Below are 20484 nucleotides of genomic sequence, written 5' to 3'. Positions count from 1 at the left end.
CCCCGTGCGGAGGGCTGGGCACCCGTGCCTACTGACTCAGCTCAGCTCCTCCACCAGCGTGAGCAGGCTCCTGGGGGAGGGGAGTGGGAAACAAGGCTGCAGAGCTGGGTTTTGGAACAGGTGGCCCCTGCCCAGGTGCCCCAGGCCTGGGGAGGACTTCTCTGCCCCTCCTGAGAGCACCTCTTGCGGTCCAGCTTGGGGAAATCTTGTGCAGCAGGGCACACAGTCACGGGACGTTCCTCCAAGCACCCTTTCTCTGCAGCCACGCCTCAGAGCCTGGTTAGGGTCCTGGGCTCTGTCTTTTGATGTGGAGGCCCCTGGTTCCCACTTGCAGTGGCTGGAAGGGAGGGGAGACGACTTCCGGGGGCTCTGGGCACACCCCACCAGCTTCTGCCCTTCTCTGATCAGGGCTCTGGTCAGCTCTGAGCACCCTCCCCGTCGGAGCCGGGTCCCCTCTACTGTTGTGCCCCCCTCTCTGCTCGACGGAACCTGGCCCCCAGCAAGTCTGCTTCTCCATCCTGTACCTACGGCTCCACGTCCACCCCACCCATCACTGACCTTTTCCTCTTTTGCTCCAGTGCCTTCCACCCTGGTCAGGTGTCCGCCTGGCAAGCGGAACTCCCTGCTCTCCTGGCTCTCAGGTAACATGGCATGGCTGGAGAATTTGCACTGCCACCTGCCGCCCGAGCCCGCACACTGCAGCTGCATTAACCGCTCCCAGCAGGCACTGGGGGCCCCGCCCCCGCCCAGCACCTGTGCCATCCCACCTGCTCACACTTGTGGGCCAGCCTGGCCAGTGCTGGCTCTGCTTGGCCTGGGGCCCAATTACTATGTGCCTTTGCCCAGGTCCTGGAAGGGTTTCCCCAAAGGTCCTTCGGTCTTTGAGAAGAGACACACACGCCTGCAGGTGACAGGCTGGGAGTGGAGGGTGACTCCCGGCCAGGCCAAGGGAGCCCAGCTGCTCAGGGCCACTCACGGGCCTCAGCAGGATGACTTGTCACCCCATCAGCTTTCTCTAAAAAACTTTCCAGCTTTCCTCATAGGCGTTGGTTTTCACTCTTTGGCTGCTGGTTCCACCTGCCAGGGGGAGGCAGCAGCTGGGTGGTTAGAAGTGTGGCCGCAGTCATACTGCCCTGGTTGAATGGGGTCTCCGTAGACAGCAGCTAAATGATTCCGGGAGCTGACTTACCTTTTCTAAGTCTTAGTTTCCTCCTGTGAAATGGGAACAATACATGTGCCCTCTTCTTAGAATTGTTGGCAGCAGTGAGAGAATTGATACAAAATGTTTAGTTAGAGCTCAGTTACTATTTGTTTTTTCTCTATTACAACCAAAATGTGACATTCCAATCAGAAAGTGTTTAGGAAAATTCCAAAAGCCACAGAAACATGCTATTTCTGGCCTTTGATATGTCACACTCCCGAGCCTTGTCCCAGGGTCGGTGGGAACTGTGTTGGCCCCAGAATCACTCAGTTCGAGGGATTCCTATCCCATGTATACTGCGGCGGCAGAGGTCCTGATGTCAGGATTCTGGCCCGGGCTGCTGAGGCCGGAGGAGAAGAGCATTACGAGTGCCTTTGAGCTCCGGTCTCAGTGCGTAACTTAGAGAAGGTCCCGGGGCCCCAGCAGTGCTAAAAAACCTGTCACTTCAGTCAACTGTTTCCCCTATTATGTTTGTACAGCTGGGTTTTTTTCCATCTTAAATGTACAAACACACACTTTTTTTAATTGATCCTCTTTAAAAAAAAAAAAAGTAAAAAGGTGATTTAGAAGTCACTTGTCCCGTTCAAACACAGCCAACTTTTGGCAGTGATGGGAAGTACAAAGCAATTAATGGTCTTTGAGCAGGGGGCTGTCTGATGAGAACAGAATGGGCCATGTCAGCCCTCACTGGCCAACCCCTCAGCCTCACTCTCCTCTTCTGCTCTTGCTTCTGTCTCATAGATGGCCGGGAGTTGATGCATACATGGTTTGAATCCTGATGTCTTTACCTAATATGGGAACCGAGACACTTTTCCATAAGCTTTCTAGTTAGAGCTACACAGGGTTTCACCAAGCAGGCGTGCCTTCATTTGTTTTTTTCCCCCTTATGCATATTCATGGGGGTCTATATTCTAAGTATAACAGCATGATGTAAACCTCTTTACGGAAAAACTTCTTCTGTATTTAAGATTATGTCCTTAGAATATTCTTCCAGAAATGGACTTACCAAGTCAAACCCCCTGTTTTTTTGTTTTGTTTTGTTTTAATCATAAAAGTAACATAGCTTATTTAGAAAATTGGGAAGGTGGAAAAAAATCTTAAGAAAATTAAGAAGCATCATAATTTCATTATTCAGAAACAAACACTTCATATTTTGTTATATTTCTAGACCTCTGTTTTTAATAGGCCATGTGACTAATTTATGTTGGTTTAAATTCAGTTCCTGTTCCTGGAGTGTTAATAAGCATTAATTAAAATCATTCTATCATCCAAATAATTAATGTTAAATATTAAGCAATATCCCTAGTGTTTCTGTTCTTTGCTAGAACTTAATCAGAGGTGTTGCCTGAGTTAGAATGAGTGATACATGCACATGGTCCTCTAGTGGTTGTATATCACCTAATCATAGAATATCCAGACTGTATTTTCCTAGTTTCATGAATGAAACGCAAACGTAGAGTATTACTCAGTTCAGTCGCACTTGGTTCAGCCACCCAGATTCAATGGTTGCTCTTTTCACTGGTCTGTTTGTTAGAATAGCTAACTCAGCAGTTAGTAACTTACTAGTTAACTAAGCAAATCAGCTTAGTCCACTTCCTGTTTGTTTAAAACAAGCCAGTATGCCTCCACAATTAACTTCTTGGTGCATTTCATTGTTTTCTGAGTGTTCCCAAAAATACGAGCTAATGATGTACAGTAATGTGTGTGCCCTTCCTTTTCCAAAATAAGGAGCTGGTTCCTTCCTCGTTGGAGGTTGAGTCATTCCCCTTTCCTGGTTACAGTCGACCGAATGGAGGCCTGTGCTTCCCCTAGTGGCGGGAAGAGGCACTGCCACCGCTACCCGAGGCTCTGCCTCATGGGAGGCGGACTGGGACCCAGCCCCCAGACACCCCAGAGTGGGAAGCCTGGAGCTCTGGGGCCTCTAGGTTCCTCTGAGAGGAACCTGCTGCACCCCCATCCCCCTGCCAGACTGGCTGGGCTCAGCAGACACAGGGCAGGACTGTTCCACACACAACAGGTTACGTGCAGAACACACTTTTGAGCTCTTACGAGCATTTTGAGATGTGAACAGTGTGTCATGTTGGGGGGTGTATGACGTGTGGTGAGAGAGTGCAAACTGTAGGTTCTTCCTTTTCATATAATTTAAAACTATGCAGTTTATGTCCCTTGACAGAAGCTGTCCAGTGGCTCCTCTGCCATGCTCGGGTCATCGTTGTGTCACCCTTGCCTGATCAGCTGTTGGGGAAATGAGGGGTTTTGTAGCCATAAACTTTCTGTGTCTCTGGTTTTTGTTTTCTGTTTTGTTCATCTGTTTGGGTAGACTTTTTAATACTTACTGCACCACAGTCCTAAACAAACTAACTCATTGGCGTTGATGAGGTCAGACCTGCAGGCAGAGCTTCCGTTCGTTTGTGCCCGAGAACTACTTCCCGCTGCCGGTGGGGGCACCACTGCCCGGGTGTCCATGGACAAGGTTGGACGGGAGGCTGTGAGGGGCACCAGGCTGGCCCCCGGCCTGACAGCCTCTCTCCCTCCACAGACCGCTCCCCGTCCCACCCCGCACCCCTCAGCCGCTCGGCCTCCCTCAGCTACCCGGACCGCTCGGAAACGGCGTCGAGCACAGCCCCCTTGGCGGGCAGCAGCCACCAGTTCGGCAGCTCCATCCTGGGCCAATACACCTCCGACTTCAGCGTCCGGGCGCTCATGGACCTCCAGTATATTAAGGTGAGCGCTCCCCATGGCCCTCTTCCCAGGCAGCACCATCCTCCTCATCCTGGGCGTCTGGATCACTCTGCCTCTGACCGGCAGCTTCTTTCTTTGATCCACCACACCCAGCACGGAGGGCCCCCCTGGATGCATGTCCCTCCTACTCTAGCTCCTCGCTCTTTGGTCACCCCCCCGCCCCACCCCCTGGGTCACGCCCTCTCTCCTGGACTCGCAGCCTCCCTCTGCTGTCGGTGAACCAGGCCCTCCCGCTTCCCCCTGCAGATCACCCGGCAACAGTACCAGAATGGGCTGCTGGCCTCACGCATGGAGAACTGCCCCCAGTTCCCCCCGGATGGGTGCACCATCTGTACCGAGAACTTGACCGACAAGTCCGAGTTGCCCCTGGTGGACGAGACCACGACTCTCCTGAACGAGCGCAACTCCTTGCTGCACAGAGCCTCCCTCGAGGGCGCCATCTGACGGGAGGGCCCGGGGTCCCCCGCCAGCCCCGCGGGGGCCTCCCCAGTGGGCCCACACGAAGACAGGGAGCCTGTTAGGCCGGAAGGGGTACAGATAGCCTGTCTGACTGAGCAGCCAGATGGCCCCCGACCCGAGGGGGATCTGGCCTCCGATAGGGACCTCTGAACAGCTGCGAGCTGGCAGCTGCCCACCCTGGACTGTGGGGCAATGGGCTGGCGACCAGGAGCGCTTCTAAACTAGGCTCATCTCACCTCTTTTTAATACCATATGGGGAAGGGAAGACAGGGTTAAGGAACTTTATTTAAAAACAATTTTTTTTTTTTTTTTCCCACAAAAACTTTAAAAGGGGTAGGGTTTCTCACCCCGGGAAGCAATAGCCATAACCTGCTCCCAGCCGTGACCTTTTTGGCTATGTCCCTGACTCAGGAAGCCTACTCTTTCTGCATCTCCTCTGCCTCCTCCAGAGATGGCATCCCAGGGGCCTGCTGGAGGAAGTTTTTCTCTTGGGAGGGAAGACAGTTCTTCCCAGGAAGCAAAGAACCAAATAGTGCTGAGAACAATTGCCCGGACACGCGCTGAGGCTCGCCTGGTGTCGCCGAGGCCGAGGGATTCTGGGAACTGTGATCAGGGACGTGACACTCGCAACTGCAGAGAGGAGCACACCTCCTCCTGGTAATCGCTGGACCCAGGAATCTCCTAGAACTCTGCTGACGGGCTCTCCTGGTGAGTTGGGCTCCGCTGAGGACTCTCGCCCCGTCCCTCCTATCTGCTCCTCTGGACAACTCTCCCCTTGTAATGGGGCTGAGTCCAAGTGTTAGGCAGGGTCTCACACCTTTAAGATTGCTAACCCCTGCTCCCCAGGCCCTGACCTCACTTTCACCAAAGGTTTTCCCCAGGTTGGGGGAGCGACTGCGTTAGAGGGGACTTGTCTGCGATGCTCCTTTCGGGGCCAGGAGGGAACCTGGTCATGGGCATCTACGTCGTTAGCAATTCGTTCCATCCCCCTTCCCACCCCACAGCGAAAGTCAGGTTTCAGTCACCGACCCACCAAGCCCTTCTTTCCGGACTCCCGGTTTCTAATCCAAAACCCCAGTGCCTCTTGGGGATTGAGGACAAGAGGACGTTGTAGGAAGCCAACCTAAGTAGGTTCTTCATGCCCTTTCCTCTGTGGCTGAGGCTCCCCTGGCTTTGTTCACGCACTTACAGATCCACCTAAAAGGCACACAGCTGGCAGCCCCGTCTTCCCCACGTGCGTGTTATCCTAGTGTGAGATGTCGTCCTGGCCTTTGCTGAAGCTCGTGGTCCTGGGCGCTCAGAGCCCCAGCCCCACGTGCAGTCCTGCCCCAGCACCTTTTCCCTGTGCTGCAGGCTTCCCGCCATCGGGGAGGCTGTAGGACCAAGGTCCACGGTGGCCCTTTGATTGGGTGGAACAGTTGCTGGGGGGGGGTGCCCAAGATCAGGCGAGGGAGACTCCACAGGCCTTCCTGAGTGTTATTTATTCACTCCTTTCCTCAGCCTGTGAGTCCTGTTACCCCAAGTGCTCTGTTGGGGACCAGGAAATGTCTTGCACCAAGTATACTGGCCCCTGGTCATTTTAAAGTCCTTCCAGACACAGATTCCTACAAGTCTGCAGAGAAGGTGGTGATAGCCATGGGTTCTCAAGCCATAAGGAAAAAAGATACCAGACTTTTGTCCCCCGTTGGGGCCTGAAAACCCCTTAGTTTTCTCCAGGAGCAGCTTGCTTTCCGAGTCCACACAGAGGCTCGCAGAGCTGTGTTCCTGGGACCTGAGTGCCAGGTGGAGCAGACTCACGGCTTGAACCGAGCGTGTGTGAAGCCAAAGGAGCAGGTGCACACACTTCCACGGCTACCTCTTTGCACGCACAGTTACTTTCAAGAGATGGTCCCGCCTCCCCTCTTCTTCCCGTCCCCATTTATAATCACTTTTTGCAGAGGGTCATGATTATTTCCACATATTACTGGTCCGATGACTTCCTCCTCCCAGTGCAATTTTTCACCTCCTATTCCAATCTCTGGTTCCTGGGCTGAGCAGTACCCTGACCTGGCCCAGCCCTGCGTGTCTTCCCGTGGAAGGGAGACCTTCGCAAACGGCCTCTGGATGGGTAGGCGAGTTACAGCCACCGTAGCAAATAACTCATATTTATTTTGCATAAGATTTTAATTTGTATATTTTTGTGATTTATTTTGGCATTGTTATGAGTTTGACTCTCGGGGAGTTTTGTTGTTATGACTCTTGTGTCTTTTGTCACAAAACAATGATAATATTTGCTAAACGATATACGGAATTTATTTTTGATTGGTAATAAAAAAAGAAATATGTATAAATCTTGGTGAGTTTACAGTTGGCCTGTTTGAGTTCTGTCGATACTCGGTACCGGTCATAGAGCTAGAAGTGGCTGTGCTTGGCTGTCACCTATGACAGGGCAAGGGGCAAGCATTCTGGTTCTGTTCAGCAGTAAAAAGGAAGCAGAAATGTAACTTACACAAATATATATAATCAAGGCTGTTGTCACAGGAGCTAGAGAGTGCCAGCTGCTGCTAGATAAGACAGGGCAAGTGTGCTCAACTGCCACCATTAGGAATCCAGTAAAATGGACACCAGAGGGTTAGGGGCAGCTGGGATGGGCAGATTGCCCCTCCTCTCTCCCCTGGGGGCTGAAGGAGAAAGGAGCTTGATCCAAAAGTATGATCGCATTGTCTTATAGCAGCAGGAGCCTCTCAGTCCATACTCAGGAGCTGGCTGTGGTTTCACAGTTGGAGCGCTCACCGCTGGAGAGCCCGCCTGAGAGGGACCTCACTGGATGTGCTCCCGAGGCTTCAGCCAGGCAGACTCCTGCCCACAGGTGCCTCGGCCTGTGTGTGCAGTTGAGTGCACCCAGGCCAGGGCCTCAAGCAAGCCTGGCTTGACAGGGTGAACTGGGGGGGAAATGTTTAAGGAAAGGGAGGCACTGGGTAGGCAGAAAGGAAAGAGGACATTTCAGATAAAAGGAATAACAAATACAAAGTCTTGGGCATAGGTGGGCAGAAATAAATTTCATTCATCCATCTGTTCCACACGTTTAAGCCCTTGCTACATGCCAGGTGCCACCAACCCCTCAGGCTGTCTTCTCCACCTGGAACTTCCTCCCAGGTCTTTGTTGAGGCTCACCCCCTTGCTTCATCTAAGCCTCTGTTCAAATGCTACTTCCTTGAAGAAGCCTTCCCCTATCACCCCATCCAAAAGAGCTTGGCCCCAGTCCCTCTGTCCGTCTCCTTGTATTGCCATGTTTTTCTCCATAGCACTTATTGTCAGATATTAAAATACGGATTTGTATATTTTCTGTTGTCCTCACACTAGAACTTAACCTCCAGCAGGTCAGGGTCTTTCTTATTTCCACTGCAGTCCCAGCACTAGGACAGTACCTGGTACATTGCAGGCACTGGATGCGGGAAATACTTGTTGAATGAATGAGTGGGTCTTACAAGAAGGTGAGTACTGGATGCTATTGCAGGGGAGCACAATGCTCCCATAACCTTGACCCAGTCTAGTCAAGATGGTTGAGGAAAACCAGCTGGAGGAAGTGACGTCTGCAGACTTGAGAGAGAAGAAGGAATTAGCCAGGGGTCACACACAATAGTTATGGGTTTGAAACTCAAGAATACTAGATAAAACATGGAAATGTCTTGAACCAAATGATCAGAAAGGAAAAATCGCCCATGGGGGAACTGAATGCCCAGTGACAAGTGTCTCCACTGACGCTGTGATGATGGGCCAAAGAGTGACGCAGAGCCAAGGAAGAAAGAAGCTGGCAAAGTAGTGTTGGGGCCTCTATTGTTCACAGAAAGTCACTCGTGAGCAGCTTTGTTTGCTCTGTACCGGATCCTTTGTCTTTGGGTCTCACAGTTTAAATCACTATTTGTGTTTTCCAAGCGTGATCCAACTGTTCTTCTACTCAAAGGTTTCCCCCCTCCCAAATAAGTTACAGGTTGTTTTCCAAGGGATCCCGAGACCAGGGGAAAAGTAACTTCTCAAAGGTCAGAGCCCTGTCTGGAGATACCGAGTGTTCTCCCCATCTTGCCTCTGGAACTGGTCTTCGCTAGTTAACTTTTCAGGCACATGACTCATTTCAAGCCTGTTGTCCATTCTATCTCAGTGTCAGCATTTTATCTGGACTTGGAGACAGAAGTGTGAACCAAAGGGGTTGAGTCTACTATTATTATTTTTTTCTTTCAAAAGAGGCATGCCAGCCCAGTGGAAAGGCTCAGTAGTCATTATTGCTTCTGCTGGCGGCTTATTCTGGAACTTTTCACACAATATTTCTGCCGATCACTCGCCACGGGTTTATTCATTCTTGCACATTACCTTCCACACAAACATATTTTACTTAATTGAGGCCACAGTGTCTTAACTGTTGTTTATAGTGTTTTCATGACACAGCACATGAATTTCTATAGAATCCTTGTAAAGACCATTTTATTTTTTTTATTTATTTATTTTTTTAAAGCACTTTTCTTTTTTTTTTTTATAGCTACTTTATTTATTTATTTTATTTTATTTTTGGCTGTGTTGGGTCTTCGGTTCATGCGAGGGCTTTCTCTAGTTGAGGGAAGTGGGGGCCACTCTTCATCGCGGTGCGGGGACCGCTCTTCATCGCGGTGCGCGGGCCTTTCACTATCGCGGCCCCTCCCGTCGCGGGGCACAGGCTCCAGACGCGCAGGCTCAGTAGTTGTGGCTCACGGGCCCAGCTGCTCCGTGGCATGTGGGATCTTCCCAGACCAGGGCTCGAACCCGTGTCCCCTGCATTAGCAGGCAGATTCTCAACCACTGCGCCACCAGGGAAGCCCGTAAAGACCATTTTAAATGACATGTACATGGACGGCCTTACGAAAGTCTACGTATGTTAGGAGATTTGAAAATACATAAAAATGTAAAGAAAATATTAAAAAACCCATTTCATCTGGACACCTATAGAGAGGTCTTGTTAGCAGGTTAAGTTCACATATAATAGGTTGAAGAACATTCCACACTGTTAAGGACCACACAGTCTTTGGGAGGATTCTCTTGAGTAGTTCTTGTTGGTCTTTAGGAATTATTTTCCCAAGGATGATCTGCTAGAAGTGGAGTGACCAGATACTGTACAGTAATTCCTGACAGAGCTGCCATCTCCTAATGTGGCTGGGATGGCGAACAGGTTATTAGGCTGGTCGCGTTGAAACCCAACATCCGTGCCTGAGTCGTGCTTCACTTTTCTCCGGTAAAATATATTCATAACATGTAGTAGCTGTGAGGATCCAATGAGGTAGTGATTTCGTGCGTGTACGTTTTTACCATCGTTCTCCCAGGCAGGAATGCAAGTTCCTTTAAGGCAGGGGCTGTGTGTCACGTCCCAGACCTATAGCAGAATCGGGCGCGATCAAGAAACACTTTCAATAAACCTTAGCTTCCGATGCCCAGTCACCGGTTCTTTCAGCCCTCCTCGCCCTTTAGGTCGGTGGTTCAGGGGGGCCCTTTCTGAGAAAACGTCCCATCTCCCTTGGCTGAATTCTCTGCCTGCAATTTCAGGAGCACCGCTCCGCTCTGCGGCCCGAGTCCCGAGCCAGGGACTTCCCAAAGCACGGGCCCGGCCTCCCGGAGAGGGGGGACTGCCGGTGAGAACCAGACGCCCGTGGAGTGGGGGCCAGTTCGCCGCTCCGCGCCCTCCGGACGCCAGCCAGCCCCAGCCCCGAGAATCGTGTCCGAGCCCCGCGAGGGCGAGAGCCCCACGCCCCCGGCCCGCCCCGGGACCGCGCCGCGGCTTGTTTACTCCCCGGCGCAGCCTAGTCCGACCCTGGGGCCCGCCCCCGCCCGCCGCCTATTGGCGGAAGCGGCGCCAGGGCTGGCGACGATTGGCCCGGGGGAGGCGGAGGGGTAGGCTGCGCGGGAGGCCGAGAGGGGGCAGCAGGCGATGGCGGCGGCGGCGGCGGCGGGTCGGCTAGGCTGGTTGCTCGCCGCGCTCTGCCTGGGCAACGCTGCCGGGGAGGCGGCGTCGGGCCCGCGAGTGCTGGGTGTCTGTCTGGAGGAGGACGGAGCGGCGGGCGCGGGGTGGGCGCGCGGAGGGGAGATGCGGGCCCCTCCGGAGGCCACCTTCCGCCTGCGCCTCTTCGGCTCGGGCTTCGCCAACAGCTCCTGGTCCTGGGTGGCCCCTGAGGGGGCGGGTTGCCCCGAGGGCGGGCCGGCCGCGGCGTCCGACGAGGCGGCGGCCCCCACGGGCGAGTGGCGCGCGCTCCTGCGCCTGCGCGCTGAGGCTGTGCGCCCGCACTCGGCGCTGCTGGCGGTGCGCGGGGAGCCGAGCGGCGCGGCGGCAGAAGAGGCGGCGGCCCCCACGGGCGAGTGGCGCGCGCTGCTGCGCCTGCGCGCCGAGGCTGTGCGCCCGCATTCGGCGCTGCTGGCCGTGCGTGTGGAGCCGGGTGGCGGGGCAGCCGAGGAGGCGGCGCCGCCCTGGGCTCTGGGCCTGGGGGCGGCGGGGCTGCTGGCGCTGGCGGCGCTGGCGCGGGGCCTGCAGCTGAGCGCGCTGGCGCTGGCGCCGGCCGAGGTGCAGGTGCTGCGCGAGAGCGGCTCGGAGGCGGAGCGTGCGGCGGCGCGGCGCCTGGAGCCCGCGCGGCGCTGGGCCGGCTGCGCCCTGGGCGCGCTGCTGCTGCTGGCCAGCTTGGCGCAGGCGGCGCTGGCGGTGCTGCTGTACCGCGCGACCGGCCAGCGCGCCGTGCCCGCCGTACTCGGCAGCGCGGGGCTCGTGTTCCTGGTGGGCGAGGTGGTGCCGGCCGCCGTGAGTGGGCGCTGGACGTTGGCGCTGGCGCCGCGCGCGCTGATCCTCAGCCGCCTGGCAGTGCTGCTCACCTTGCCCGTGGCGCTGCCTGTGGGTCAGCTGCTGGAGCTGGCGGCGCGGCCAGGGCGGCTGCGCGAGCGCGTTCTGGAACTGGCGCGCGGCGGCGGCGACCCCTACAGCGATCTCAGCAAGGGCGTGCTGCCCTGCCGGACCGTGGAGGACGTGCTCACGCCCCTCGAGGACTGCTTCATGCTGGACGCCAGCACCGTGCTGGACTTCGGCGTCCTGGCCAGCATCATGCAGAGCGGCCACACGCGCATCCCCGTGTACGAGGACGAGCGTTCCAACATCGTGGACATGCTCTACCTCAAGGACTTGGCCTTCGTGGACCCCGAAGACTGCACGCCGCTCAGCACAATCACCCGCTTCTACAGCCACCCACTCCACTTTGTCTTCAACGACACCAAGCTAGACGCCGTCCTGGAGGAGTTCAAACGAGGTAACGGCCGGGGAATCGCGGAGGGGACTCGCATGTCAGCGCCCTAGAGAAGGAGTGGGGGTTTAGGGAAGCTTCTGGGGAAGGGTCCCACCCCCGTGGAGGGCAGGGAAGCCTCTAAGGGCCTTTTTAATGAAGAGGATGGCTTTGCAGCTCCGAATGACCCTTCGAAATATCATTTTAAGGCTGTGGCTCCGAAACTGACAGTGCTATAGACAGCAGAAATCCCCTTCTCCTGGCAGGCCCGCAGTTTGGGGAGGTATGTCTACTTGGCTCTAGCTCTCCAGCTCTTTACCAGGTCATTTCTGTGGGCTTTGGCTTTGTAGCAGGTCCAAACTCTTGGATAGAAACTGAAAGAACATAGAAGAATATAGTCTTCAGATACCTGGACGCCGCTGTCTGCACACATATGATATAAAATTAGCTGGTCCTGTGATGTTTCCAGGGCATCATTGTTAAGGTCACTGATGGGCTGCTACCTTCCTGATTGGTAAAAGGAAGGGAAAGGGAATGATTGGTAAATGTTTTTCTACAGGTGTGGAAGAAACTTCCACTGTAATTTCACCAGAAGCAACTTGATGGATACCAATTAGTCTCCCGTTACTTTTTTTTAAACCTTGAGTAAGGTCTCAAGTTCTCTCGTAACTCCACATTTTCACCCTCTCCTTTCACCCTGGTAAAAACTGAGACCCTCGCATTGTGAAGGTTTGGATTCCCCTGCCGTCTCCCTCTCCGTTGTTGGGCTTGGGTGTCCTCCCCAGAGCTTGGCCATGTGTTGGCCACTAGCCATGCTTTTCACACCTGAACTGCAGGATGGGTTTGGGGACATCTCAAGACTCTGGATGAGCTTCACCCTAAAGACTGCATAATTGAGGTGGAGAAGTGAGCAGCTCCCCCTCATCTTCCTGGCAGCTGTGAAGTCTCCAGGCCCCTGTGAGCCCCTTGACTGTCAGGGCAGGGAGGCCAAGCTCTGCGGTAGTGACCATGTTACTCCTGCATTAGCACTGCTGTATGGCGGCCACTAGTGGGCGCTCTCGCGCACCATCTCCTATAATCCTTGCGAGATGCTTGGGTGTTGAAGTTAGGCAGTAACTGTTATTACTGTATCTGGGGATCTCGGTGGGAGACTCTGATGGGCAGCCCTGGCTGCTCTGCTAGAGAATCTCTGATAAGCTCTCGGCTGTTTCCTCAGAGAGTAGCCATGCAGCCCTTCACTGGGGAGAGGAGCCTGGGTCGGGGGCCAGGCAGAGCCCCCCAGTAGCAAGTACTCTGTCTCCGAGTAGTACTGTAGTCTCTGAGGCAGGGGGGTTCTCGTGGCCTGTTGGCCAGCCGTGCAGGCCCTGGGGTCAGCAAGGGAGGGTGCCATCCTGCCCCTGCCACCTTCCAGCTTGAGGCCCTGGGGAGGCCGGGCTTGACCACCAGGGCAGTGGCTGTGAGCAGCGTGTGGCACCATCTGAGTGGTTTGCACAGGTCACTGGCTGGTGTGGAGACCACAGTTGGGGGGTCCCAGTGGTTGGGGGGTCCAGTAAGAGGTGATGGTAGCCTGAACGGGTGCACAGCGGGCCTGGAGAGGAGTAACCCAAGAGGGCATTTGAAGGTGGGCATAGGAGGATTTTGTGGTTCGCTCAGGGACTGTGGGGCAAGAAGAGGCGCTGAGGACGAATGTGGATTTTGGCTTGGTGGTGGCCTTGACCTTCCCTGAGGCAGAGCACACGCAGGGAAGAGAGGGCTTGGGGGCGGTGGTGGGTGGCAGGCAGACGAGTTCGTTCTGGACATTGGAATTTGTGGCTGTGCAGTGGCCCGAGAGGCAGGCTCCTAGGATTAGTTGATGTGCAGTGAAATGCAAGTGAAAGTCGCAAGCAGGAGGGAAGGATCTGGGCGTCTGTGTTGAAGTGGTCCTAGGAAGCGGAGCCTAAAGAGGGGCACAGCAGGGAAGGGGTGGAGGGCAGAGAGGAGGGGCTGCTGAGGAGAGCCAGACCCTGGAATGCCCTGGAAACTAAGGGAAGGAGAGTGATCAGGAGAGAGGCTGGCATCATGTCCTTTGGATCCAGCAACCAGGATACCCTTGACCTTTGCAGAGCAGTTGTGGTGCCATGGAGTGGGGTGCTGGGGATTGAAGTACGACAGCCCAAGGAGACAGGCCTTCCGGGAGGTGTGGCTGCAGAGCGTGAGCCAGGGGGCAGAGGCTGGGAGAGGCTGGGCGGGCAGGAGGCCTTCTGCTCTTTGGTTTTAAGATGGGGGAGTTGAGTGGGTTTAGGTCTAAGTGTTGGTAGGAAGTTGCTGGTAGGGAGGGAAGGCCAATGCAGGCTGCTTCTGTTCTGGGGTGGTGGCCTTGGGGCGGCTCTGGAGAGCCTCCTTCTAGAAGGCGGTGGGGGAGGGGTGCAGTCTGGAGGTTGAATGGGGGGCTCTTCAGTCCCCTCGACCTCCTGACTCCTGTGGAGAGTGAGGGCCATTCTCAGGGCAAGATGGCCATGTCTTTCCTGTGACATCCTGAGCTTTCTCTGCTCTCGTGCAGTGCAGTCCTTTGGCAGATAGCTTTATGTTTCCTCACTAAAGTCCTTGTTAGTCTAACACTCTTCATCATTCCTCTGCTCATGAACAGAGGGCATATCGCAGCCTCCCTGGTGTGTGAGGTTTTAGGAACCAATCCCCTTCCTGTCTCTCTGCCAACTGTATGAGACGGTGGTCCCTCTGAATTCCCGAAGCTGGGGGCCCTGGCATCTTGGCAGTTACTGCCATTCCGGACCCTGTTCCTTTCTCTCCTTCAGAGCACAGTTTTGGAACTGTATAGTCTGGGAGAGGCACCTTCCCCGGTGAGGTGCCCCTCAGTCACTGTGCAGACTTGAGGTGGCAGCTGATTGTTTTGTGCAAGCATTGCCAGGAGGAGCGCGTACTTTGGAGGTGTCGTAAGTAGCATGTATTTTCTTTAAAGCTGTTAACCCCTGCCTTCTTTGTCAACCCCCAGTGACAACCACCAGTGACCTCAAGGACATTCAACCAAAGGAGGGATTAGGATGGGTGCGCTTTTCGGAGTCTGCTTTAAAGCCTGAGTTGTGGTTCATTGCCTGTCAGAAGCCAAAGGATTGCCCCAACTCTGAAGAGTCAGACCTGCTCAGACATCTGTGAGGGATGGTCACATAGTACTTTTCTCATAGGATATGTTCAGACAGTTTTTTTTAAAAAAAAGCTAAAGAGGGAAGGCAGAGGAATTTCAACTCCAGTTGCATTTTTAGGAATGTCCTAGAAAATAGGCATTATGGAAGGGTCCTCTAGCATCCCTGTCGTTTGTGAGCGTTCTCGAGCCTGCGAACTAAAATCAGAACTCTAGAGCTTTTCAGAGCTTCCTGGTCGACGTCGGCTGGTGTGCCATCTACCCCTGGCCTGCGGCTCTGTAGAGCTTTCGCGGGGAGAGCTGACGGCACCTGTCTTGGGGCCTGTGTCTGTGTTTGCAGTCAGCCAGCCAGGGGGCCCCATATCTTCAGGGCGTTTTATCCTATCAGATGAGAAACTTGAATCCCTCCAGCTTCCCTTTCTCTGTGTGCCCCTTACTCCTTTCTCCTGGCTGCCTTCTGGACCCCTCAAACATTCTGTCTTAAGGTTAGATCACGTGGCCACTGTTTGGGGGACCTTGCAAGGGCTCTTCTTTCTTCTGTTCATTATTGAATCGTCTCATCACTGAGAACCTTGCACCTATTTTATAGAAGTTTTGAAAGCAAGGTAGAACTTAGTCATTCCTGTAGGTAACCTGCCAAAGGGACTGGCTTTGTGGAAGAAGGGGGCTGAAGTGGGTCCTCTGCTCCCAGATGGCCATCTAGAACCTGGGCTTTGGCTCCCGAAATCCCAAAAGACCGTTGACCAACATTGTGTGTCAAGCCTCAGCCTTCCTGACGTGGCCTGACGGATTTGTATCCCGTGGCAGAGCTGTTGGGGCCCTCGTAGCAGTGCTGCCTGCCTGCCGGTGTGAGCCATTCCAGCCCAAACACCAAGGGGTGGGAAGCATCTGGAAATGCCACGTTCCTCATTCAGTGCCTCTGTCTCAGCAGGAATGGGCAGACAGTTCCCCAGGGACCCCTAGCCCCTTCCTCCTGGGAAGGGGGGAGGCAAATTAATGTGGGCATTTCCACCTTTAATTTTTGTTCCAGGATGGTAGAACCCCTGAAGAGGGCTGCTGGCTTCTCTTCAGCGGGGCCCTGCACTTGGCACCATGCCTGTCTCCCAGAGGGGAGGGGGCTCCTAAGATTCAGTCTTTTGTTCTCTTCAGTGAAAGTCACTTGAGTGGGGTGGGGGGGGTGTTAGGAGAGTGGACTCAGAGCCAGCTGCCTGGGTTCCAGCTTGGAGGGGTCACTGAACCTCTCTTGGCCTCAGTTTTCTCTGTGAACTGTAAAATGCAAATAATAATATGTGCCTTATAAAGTTGCCAGAGGGTTTGGTAAGTTAATAAATGAATAAAGCATTTGGTGGCTGGCACACAGTAAGCAAGCCCTAAGTATAGGCATGCCTTGGAGATATTGTGGGTTCAGTTCCAGACCACCACAGTAAAGCGAGTCATACAAGTGTTTTGGTTTCTCAGTGTATATAAAAGTTATGTTTTAAGTGTAGGGTAAGATTGTTTATTTGAGATGTTTCTTGAGGTGAGATTGAATTGCTATGAACTTCCCTCTTAGAACTGCTTTTGCTGTGTCTCATGGGTTTTGGGTGGTTGTGCTTTCGTTGTCATTTGTGTGTATGTATTTTTTTATTTCTTTGATTTCTTCAGTGATCTCTTGGTTATTCAGTAGCACACTGTTTAGCCTCCATGTATTTGTGTTTTTTACAGTTTTTTTTCCTGTAATTGATTTACAATCTCAGAGAGTTGTGGTCAGAAAAGATGCTTGATACGATTTCAGTTTTCTTAAGTTTTCCGAGGCTTGATTTGTGACCCAAGATGTGATCTATCCTGGAGAATGTTCCATGTGCACTTGAGAAGAAAATGTATTCTGCCACTTTTGGGTGGAATGTTCTATAAATGTCAATTAGATCTGTCTGGTCTATTGTGTCATTTAAAGCTTATGTTTCCCTATTTATTTTCTGTTTGGATGATCTGTCCATTGGTGTAAGTGGGGTGTTAAAGCCCCCTACTATTATTGTGTTACTGTCGGTTTCTCCTTTCATGGTTGTTAGCATTTGCCTTATGTATTGAGGTGCTCCTATGTTGGGTGCAAAAACATTTATAATTCTTATATCTTCTTCTTGGATTGATCCTTTGATCATTAGTGTCCCTCCTTATCTCTTGTAACAGTCTTTATTTTAAAGTCTATTTTACCTGACACGGGTGTTGCTACTCCAGCTTTCTTTTGATTTCCATTTGCATGGAATATCTTTCTCCATCCCTTCACTTTCAGTCTGTATGTGTCCCTAGGTCTGAAGTGGGTCTTTTGTAGACAACGTATATATGGGTCTTGTTTTTGTATCCATTCAGCCAGTCTGTGTCTTTTGTTTGGGGCATTTACTCCATTTACATTCAAGGTTATTATCGATATGTATGTTCCTATTACCATTTTCTTAATTGTTTTGGGTCTGTTTTTGTGGGTCTTTTTCCTCTCGTGTTTCCCTCTTAGAGAAGTTCCTTTAGCATTTGTTGTAAAGCTGGTTTGGTGGTGCTGAATTCTCTTAGCTTTTGTTTGTCTGAAAAGCTTTTGACTTCTCCATCAAATCTGAATGAGATCCTTGCTGGGTAGAGTAATCTTGGTTGTAGGTTTTTCTCTTTCATCACTTTAAGTATATCCTGCCACTCCCTTCTGGCCTGCAGAGTTTCCACTGAAAAATCAGCTGATAATCTTATGGGAACTCCTTTGTATGTTATTTGTTGTTTTTCCTTTGCTGCTTTTAATATTTTCTCTTTGAATTTAATTTTTGTTAGCTTGATTAATATTGTCTTGGTGTGTTTTTCCTAGGGTTTATCCTGTATGGGACTCTGTGCTTCCTGGACTTGGGTGACTATTTCCTTTCCCATGTTAGGGAAGTTTTCCACTATAATCTCTTCAAATATTTTCTCAGACCCTTTCTTTTTCTCTTCTTCTTCTGGGACCCCTGTAATTCGAATGTTGGTGCATTTAGTGTTGTCCCAGAGGTCTCTGAGATTGTCTTCAATTTTCATTCTTTATTCTTTATTCTGCTCCTTGGCATTTATTTCCACCATTTTGTCTTCCAGCTCACTTATTCATTCTTCTGCCTCCGTTATTCTGTTATTGATTCCTTCTAGTGTATTTTTCATTTCAGTTATTGTGTTGTTCATCTCTGTTTGTTTGTTCTTTAGTTCTTCTAGATCTTTGTTAAACATTTCTTGTATTTTCTCAATCCGTGCTTCCATTCTATTTCTGAGATTCTGGATCATCTTTACTATCATCACTCTGAATTCTTTTCCAGGTAGATTGCCTATTTCCTCTTCATTTATTTGGTCTTGTAGGTTTTTACCTTGCTCCTTCATCTGTGACATATTTTTTTGCCGTCTCTCTTTTTTTTTTTTTTTTTATGACTCAGATTGTGTTCCTGTTTTACTGGTTGTTTGGCCTGAGGCTTCCAACACTGGAGTTTGTAGGCTGTTAGGTAGAGCTGGGTCTTGGTGCTGAGTTGAGGAACTCTGTGAGACCTCACTCCAATGAATATTCCCTGGGGTCTGAGGTTCTCTGTTAGTCCAGTGGTTTGGACTTGGAGCTCCCACCGCAGGAGCTTCCCCCCGACCCTGGGCTTGCGAATCAAGATCCCGCAAGCCGTGTGGGGTGGCAAAAATAAAAAATAAAAAAGGACAATAACAAAGTAAAAAATAAAATTAGACTAGGAAACTAACAGATATGTTAGAAAGAATGTAGAAATAAAAATATAGATGAATCAACAATGGGAAGGTACATCAGGACCACAATAGTAAAAAAGAGGAGGAGGGAAAAGGAAAAAAAAAAAAGGTGGCGGGGGAAGGCCTTGGCTGTGGAGGGCGGGGCCTAAGCAAGGGTGAGGTTTGGGTGGTGGGCGGGGCTTATGCTCAGGACCCACAGGGCTGGAAAAGGCCCTGGGGGCTGTGGGGGGTGGGGCTTAGGCTCAAGGAACAGAAAGGGCCCAGGCGTGCCCCACACCCCTGGTCTCAGAGGGCAGGGGACCTCACCTGGGAGCCCAGCAGGCTTCCTGGGCTCAAGTGGGTGGGGAAAACGCTCTTCTCTCCTCTCCTGCTCCTCCTGGAGGGCCCCTCCCGCCTGCCTCTCCTCATCCCCACCTGGCCTCCCTCCTATGCCCTCAAGGACCCACTCAGCCTGGAGGGGCCTTGGAGGGCGGGGGGGGGGGGATTGGTCTGGGAGCTCAGCAGGCTCCTTGTGCCCGAGTGGGTGGGGCAATCGCCCTCTGCTCCTCTCCTGCTCCTCCGGCAGGACCCCTCCCGCCTGCCTCTCCTGATCTCCCTGTTCTCCCTCCTGTGCCCCCAGGGCCCACACGGCCTGGATGGGGCTTTGGAGGGGGGAACCGGCTTGGGAGCTCAACAGGCTCCCTGGCCCAAGTGGGCCAGGCGATTGCCCTCTGCTCCTCTCCTGCTCTTCCCGGAGAGTCCCTCCCACCTGCCTCTCCTGATCTCCTGGCCTCAGGGGCGCCGATCTTGTCTGGCCTCCACTTCTCCTCCCTCCTCGGTTCCCCTGTGTCCTACCGGTTCACTCTGGGGTTCCTCCTGTCTCCTTGGGGGTCAGAGTCCCCCACAAGCAGATGGCAGGCGCCCTAGTTGTGGGGAGACGCTAACTGCGCATCTGAAGTAGAAACGAAGGAAACAATAGCAAAGATCAATAAAACTAAAAGCTGGTTCTTTGAGAAGATAAACAAAATTGATATACCCTTAGACTCATCAAGAAAAAAAGGGAGAGGACTCAAATCAATAAAATTAGAAATGAAAAAGGAAAAATCACAACCAACACTGGAGAAATACAAAGGATTATAAGGGACTACTACAAACAACTATATGCCAATAAAATGGACAGCCATGAAGAAATGGACAAATTCTTGGAAAGGTACAGTTTTCCAAGACTGAACCAGGAAGAATTAGAAAATACAAACAGACCAATCACAAGTAATGAAATTGAAACTGTAATTTAAAATCTTCCAGCAAACAAAAGTCCAGGACCAAATGGCTTCACAGGTGAATTCTATCAAACATATAGAGAAGAGTTAACATTGATCCTTCTCAAACTCTTCCAAAAAATTGCAGAGGGAGAAACACTCCCAAATTCATTCTACGAAGCCACCATCACCCTGATACCAAAACCAGAAAAAGATATCATAAAATAAGAAAATTATAGACTAATATCACTGATAAACATAGATGCAAAAATCATGAACAAAATACTAGCAAACAGAATCCAACAGCACACTGAGAGGATCATATACCATGATCAAGTGGGATTTATCCCAGGGATGCATGGATTCTTCGATATACGCAAATCAATCAATGTGATACACCACGTTAACAAATTAAGGAATAAAAACCATATGATCATCTCAATAGATGCAGAAAAAGCTTTTGACAAAATTCAACACCGATTTATGATAAAAACTCTCCAGAAAATGGGTATAGAGGGAACCTACCTCAACATAATAAAGGCCATATATGACAAACCTACAGCCCACATCATTCTCAGTGGTGAAAAACTAAAACCATTTCCTCTAAGATCAGGAAGAAGACAAGATTGCCCACTCTCACCGCTATTATTCAACATAGTTTTGGAAGTTTTAGCCACAGCAGTCAGAGAAGAAAAAGAAATAAAAGGAATCCAAATCGGAAAAGAAGTAAAA

The 20484-nt window shown here is 51.9% G+C and overlaps 2 protein-coding genes across 9 annotated transcripts in view; both read left to right on the top strand.

Moving 5' to 3' along the window:
- Positions 1–8857, top strand: part of CNNM4 (cyclin and CBS domain divalent metal cation transport mediator 4) — a 38278-nt gene extending 29421 nt beyond the window's left edge. For 2 of the 3 annotated variants that reach the window (XM_082357115.1, XM_082357114.1), the window contains 2 exons: positions 3741–3925; positions 4190–8857. In XM_082357115.1, the coding sequence (XP_082213241.1) occupies positions 3741–3925; positions 4190–4289 (285 nt within the window). In that variant the 3' untranslated portion in view covers positions 4290–8857. Of the gene's footprint in view, positions 1–578; positions 642–3740; positions 3926–4189 lie in introns of all 3 variants that reach the window. The other variant, XM_082357113.1, reaches the window with a different exon arrangement.
- A 1362-nt stretch (positions 8858–10219) lies between these two features.
- Positions 10220–20484, top strand: part of CNNM3 (cyclin and CBS domain divalent metal cation transport mediator 3) — a 46128-nt gene continuing 35863 nt past the window's right edge. For 3 of the 6 annotated variants that reach the window (XR_014234591.1, XM_082356169.1, XM_082356167.1), the window contains exon 1: positions 10221–11688. Coding sequence is in view for 5 of the 6 variants with exons in the window: in XM_082356169.1 (XP_082212295.1) it covers positions 10332–11688 (1357 nt within the window). In the remaining variant the exon portion in view is untranslated. Of the gene's footprint in view, positions 11689–20484 lie in introns of all 6 variants that reach the window. The other 3 variants (XM_082356166.1, XM_082356170.1, XM_082356168.1) reach the window with 3 other exon arrangements.

Source organism: Balaenoptera borealis, assembly GCF_965194805.1.
Source record: "Balaenoptera borealis genome assembly, chromosome: 15".
In the NCBI taxonomy this organism is placed as follows: Eukaryota; Metazoa; Chordata; class Mammalia; order Artiodactyla; family Balaenopteridae; genus Balaenoptera; species Balaenoptera borealis.
The sequence above is the reverse complement of the archived record's forward strand: the minus strand, read 5'-3'. Positions and strand labels throughout refer to the sequence as shown.